At 34.9% G+C, this 5,472-nt stretch overlaps 1 protein-coding gene across 1 annotated transcript; it reads left to right on the top strand.

Moving 5' to 3' along the window:
- Positions 1–741: 741 nt before the first annotated feature.
- LOC120265292 (probable disease resistance protein RF9) lies at positions 742–3,669 on the top strand. Its single transcript, XM_039273165.1, has one exon. It carries the CDS (start codon positions 756–758, stop codon positions 3,564–3,566), a length of 2,811 nt encoding a protein of 936 aa, XP_039129099.1. The 5' UTR covers positions 742–755; the 3' UTR covers positions 3,567–3,669.
- The last annotated feature ends 1,803 nt before the right edge of the window (positions 3,670–5,472 follow it).

The following is a 5,472-nucleotide window of genomic DNA, read 5'->3' on the forward strand; positions in this document are numbered from 1 at the left end:
TTTTATGTTAATAATAATAATAATAATATTAGGTAATCTCAACATCTTATTTACATAATGAACTTATATCTTTTAAATTTACATCAAACCAGAATAAAAATTGCGTTTCAAATTATAACAAACCAAACAACGATTATGTGAATTAAAAATATAACAGCTTTTTCCTCAGTAATGAATTTTATTTATAGACAACCAAACAGTTTTTATATGAAAGTTTATTGTCACGTAGATTTGTTGAATTTGCTCATTGCTTTGGAAAGAAATGTTCTTAAAAAATTTGAATTAAATAACTAAAACAAATGCCCATCCCTAATATTTTTAATAAGACTTGGTCATTATTTATTGTTGGAAGGGAAGCATGTCTCATTATTTATTGTTGGAAAGAGAAGTTGAAGTAAAAACAGATATGGTCCTTTAATTTCAAGGGTGTAATTAAAGAAGACTTTGAAAATAATACAATTGAGAACATGAACTCCGATTTAATAAAATGCTAGTGGGCTATAAAGAATTTCCGAATAAAAATGAGAATGCCTGTCCGACACCGACGGCATGGCGAACGGATTCTCCAGTCTGGCACTAATAAATTATTCTTATTAGTAATTGACTTGTATACTTAATGGCCTCACTTGGTGACAAGGTGGACTAAAAAAATAACAAATACAAGTAAATTGTAGTAGCTTGATATATAGCTATTAGCTAACATGGGAGGTCACCGCTCACCAGCATTTTGGAGAGAGAGAGAGAGAGAGAGAGAGATGGAGACTATAGTTTCCTTGGCTGTGACGAAGCTGGCTGATCTCTTAGCACAAGAAGTTGGGTTTCTCAAAGGAGTAGATGATGAGCTGAGATCCCTTCATGATCTTCTCCAATGGATTGAAGCACTCCTTAAAGATACCGATATTCACAGCAACAAAGATGATGAACGTGCTAAGCTTTGGGTGAACCAGGTACGAGATCTTGCTCATGACTCGAGGACATCATCGACGACTATGTCTTCAAAATGCATAAACACAAGTCCATCCGCGGTTACTTCTCTTCCCTTAAGAACATTTGTTGTTCTTCCTTCAAAATTAGTAATCCTCCATGAACTTCACAATAATATTGGCAAGGTCAAGGGGAGAGCTCAGGAGATCTATAATAATCGTACGTTTGCCTATGGGAGCATTGGAGCAACTTCTTCAGATCCATTTGCCAATAAAGAAAGACAACCACCACCATTGATGAGCAGGAGACCAAGTCCAGTTTTGGAGGAGGAGGTGGATGTTCTGGGCTTTGATGCGCATTTCCAGTCATTGGCAAGGATGCTGATTGGGGATGATGTGAATCAGCTGAGGCGTGCTGTGGTATCGATCACTGGCATGGGAGGTGCAGGCAAAACCACTCTCGCCAAGAAGATCTTCTCTGACTCTGGCATCAGGAGGCACTTTACCTGTCATGCATGGATCTGGGTCTCACAAAAGTATCGACCTCGAGAAGTATTAGAGACCATTGCTAAAGATGTGATTAGTATGCCTAAGAAAGAATCGAAATACCGAAGCGATAAGGAGTTGAATCAGGAGGTTATTAAGTACTTGAAAGAAAAGAAATACTTGGTGATCTTAGATGATGTATGGAGCAAAAGAGCTTGGGATAGCATCAAAGAAGTGCTACCAGACATGATGAATGGAAGTCGAGTGTTGTTAACCACTCGCAACCAGGATGTAGCATTGTATGCAGATAGGCAGAGCCCTCCCTACGATCTCAGGTTCTTGGGAGAAGAAGATAGCTGGAGGTTGTTTTGCAGAAAGGCAATTCCAACAAAGTGCAGCAATGATTGTCCGCCAGACTTGGAAGATATAGGAAGAAAGATGGTAGCGAAATGTTGCGGTTTGCCGCTTGCCATCATTGTATTGGGAGGGCTGGTGTTGACTAAACGGCAATCAAAGGAGGAATGGAAGAAGATGCTAAAAAGCGCCAATTGGCAACTCAGGCAGGGTGAAGAGCAGATCTCAGAAATGCTAGCTCTCAGCTACCATCATCTCCCTTACTATATCAAACCATGCTTTCTCTACTTTAGCATCTTCCCCAAGGGCTCTCTGATCAGTGCCAAGAGGCTTATGCGAATATGGATTGCGGAGGGGTTTATCCAACCCAGAGGCCAGGAAACAATATTGGAGGAAGTCGCAGAGGATTACCTGGAGGAGTTGGTGCATTGGAGTATGATTCAAGTGGTGGAGAGACATGATCATGGCGGCATCAAGATTTGTCAAATCCATGAGCTTCTCCATGACCTCTCAATATCTCTTGCCCAAGGTATGAACTTCATGCATATTTCTAGTAATGACAATGAGAAGAATATTTTACATAAACCCCGTCGACTTGCTTTCCATGATGACAAGAGTACTAGTTTCATTGCTCAATTGAAGTCTACTGACTCCACTTCTCGTTTGCGCACTATAACTTTGATAAGCATATATAAGAGGACCTCTGAATTGGAGAAATTCTTCCATAATATTAAGTTGCTGAGAGTTATAAATATTCAGGGTACAAGAATCAAGTCATTGCCGAATGATATAGGAAAGTTAATCCATTTAAGGTACTTGGGTTTGCGTTGTACAGATATAAGAGAGCTGCCATCCTCCATCGGCAAACTCACTAATCTGCAAACTCTTGACGTCAAAAATTCCATGTATATCAGTGAGCTACCAAGTCAAGTGTGGAAGATGCAGCGCAATCTAAGACATTTGGAAGGCACTGGTTTTTCCATCAAGGGACAACCAAGCACTGAGAGCCTGCCCAATCTACAAACTCTGTCAAGTGCTAAAGGTGACACATGGTTGGAGAATGGTTTACAAAAGATGACAAGTCTAAGAAAACTAGGAGTTCATGGTGTCACTGGCACTTGTAAAGTGGCATTGTTAGATTGTCTTAGCAAACTAGACAATCTCAATAAATTGGCATGGAAAGCCGGGCAAGATGGTATGGTACCTAGCTCAATACTCTCCACTAGTCAACACAAGAATAAACTCCAAGTTCTTTATTTGCATGGCCGATTGGAAGGGCTGCCAGATGTTACTTGCATGCCTGCGAGCCTCACCAAGTTGACCTTTGAATTAACAATGCTTCGAGAAGATCCCCTATTGAAGTTAGGGAAGCTAGATAACCTTCAGGTTCTTAGATTAAGACATCATGCTTTTGTTGGAAGGGAGATGATTTGTTCGGAGAAAGGATTCCCTCAATTGAAAGTGTTAGAACTGAATTCCTTACTTGAATTGAAGCTGTGGAGTATAGAGGATGAAGCCATGCCAAAGCTTAGAGAACTGGAAATAGAGACATGTCCTCTGAGGATGCTTCCCCAGGGCCTTCCAAAGGTTACCAGTCTACAAGAGTTAAAAGTGATAGGCATGAATGATAACTTCTGCAAAAGGTTGAGACCAAATGATGGTGAGGATTGGGAAAAGATCAAACACATACCTTCAGTCGCCATCATACCTGCTCGTTCTGTTAAGATGAGCCCGTTGTCTGGAAAAGTAACAGCGAGGAAGAGATTTTCAAAAAACATCGGAATAAAAACTATATTTGGTTGAGAGAATTAAAAAAAAAAAAACTTAGGGGTTATTTGATTATTTGTAACTAGCTGTAAATAGCTGTAATATAGCTACTTTTATTTGTAAAATGCTGATTGGTTTCTTATAAAATGAGTTTTATATGTCAATAGTTATGTAATTTTGTGTACTTTTGCAGTATTGTAACTTACATCAAACAACAAAATATTTGGGTTAAAATCATCATCATTCTTCATTCTCTTCGCTCTCCACGTTATGCAACAAAAGCTAAGGAAAACTTATATAGTAATCAATTGTTAATATAATTAAACTTATAGTTATTTATATTTTATTTTAAAAATACCAAATTTATTTTAATTTTGATTAAAAAAATATTTTTTAGACATAAAATTAAAGAATATTGCATATTTTTAATTTAATAAATTATCATTAAATTAATTAAATCATGTCTCCTACATTAGTATTGACACTGTGAATGTCGAATATTGTATTTTGGATGAAAGTTAACCCTTTATTTGATGCTTAGTTATTTAAGTTTCTGATTATTAATTGGCATTCCTGTTATTTTTATTCAAATTCAATACTAAAAAAATATATTATAAAAAATTATATATTTTTTAAATGTAATCAATATTATATTAAATCAATTAATTAATTTAAAAATTAAATTAAATGAATTATTTTTATTTTTGAAATTTATTAAATAATTAATAATAATAATAATATGTAATCGGATAATCTCATCCATCCACTTACACAGAGTGACTATATCTTTTAATTTATACTCAAAACAAAACAGACAAAAAAGTAAATACATGCGTTTCAGATATAACAAACCAAAAGCAAAGTAATGATGTAAATTGAATTTCGAGTATTTTTCACTTACTACTATAATTTTATTTACATGTAATTTCACTTATATGTAATGAAACAACCCCTAAAATATTTTTCTATATTATTATTAAACATTTTAATGACCCATCCTTTTCTTCTCATCTTCTAAACTAATGAGTTGCTGAGGGTAGATGTGGATAAACCACAGATTTATTGAAAAGTAAAGGAATGACAGTGCAGAGATAAGAGCCTCTCTCCAGAAGTGAGGGGGTACAAAATACAACAGAAAAATATATGAAAAGAGCATAAAATAAAAGAAGGGTAAAGGAAGTCTAGAAAGGTGGAAGACACCATCTGACATCTCAGGCCTGCCCAAACAAAAGTAGGAGCATCTACTCCTAAGCTATATCATGAGCAGGATCGCCAGCAGGATCAGAGTCTCTAGTGCTAAGGAAACTGAGGGAGCGGTTAATTTTCTGAGATACTTCATTGAGTGATTGTTGATGTTTATCAGCAGCTGTTGAAAACCAAGAGAGAAGTATATTAGCAATTTTAAAGATAATATTAATGTGTGGCACATCATTTTAAATGAGTTGTCTTTTCAGTGTCCCAAAACAAAGAACTTTGAACTTTGATCTATATTTCTAAATTATTCCCTAAGTTAAATTAAATGAATTTCTCTCATTAAATGCTTCTTCTGTTAATTTTTATTATTTTTAACAACTCCTTAATGAATGAATCATCCAGTATTTCATTTATTGTGTGGTATCGAAGTATTGAAAGTGGTAGTATGACTAAGAAGGTGAAGTTTTTCCTTAACCGTTGTAAGTGAAAATTACTTTTATTAGGGTATACAAAATCTATTAAGAAAAAATTCCAACAAAACACGTCTATTTATTTATATTTTATTATAGTTGAAAACCAATTTAAAGTTTTATAAACAACACTTATTTACTATTGACTATTATATTTTTTACGGAGTATTTTGATATTTATTAATTGTTTTTAATAAATATTAATTAAAATCATAAAAATAAATAATACTAATTTATAAGGGTATCAAGTCAAATATAATTTTTTATAGCTAAAGGCT

This window comes from Dioscorea cayenensis, chromosome 7, assembly GCF_009730915.1.
Source record: "Dioscorea cayenensis subsp. rotundata cultivar TDr96_F1 chromosome 7, TDr96_F1_v2_PseudoChromosome.rev07_lg8_w22 25.fasta, whole genome shotgun sequence".
Classification (NCBI taxonomy): domain Eukaryota; kingdom Viridiplantae; phylum Streptophyta; class Magnoliopsida; order Dioscoreales; family Dioscoreaceae; genus Dioscorea; species Dioscorea cayenensis.

What these genes read in the sequence shown, in the direction of transcription:
- LOC120265292 (XM_039273165.1), top strand. Translation starts at nt 756, where the DNA reads ATGGAGACTATAGTTTCCTTGGCTGTGACGAAGCTGGCTGATCTCTTA.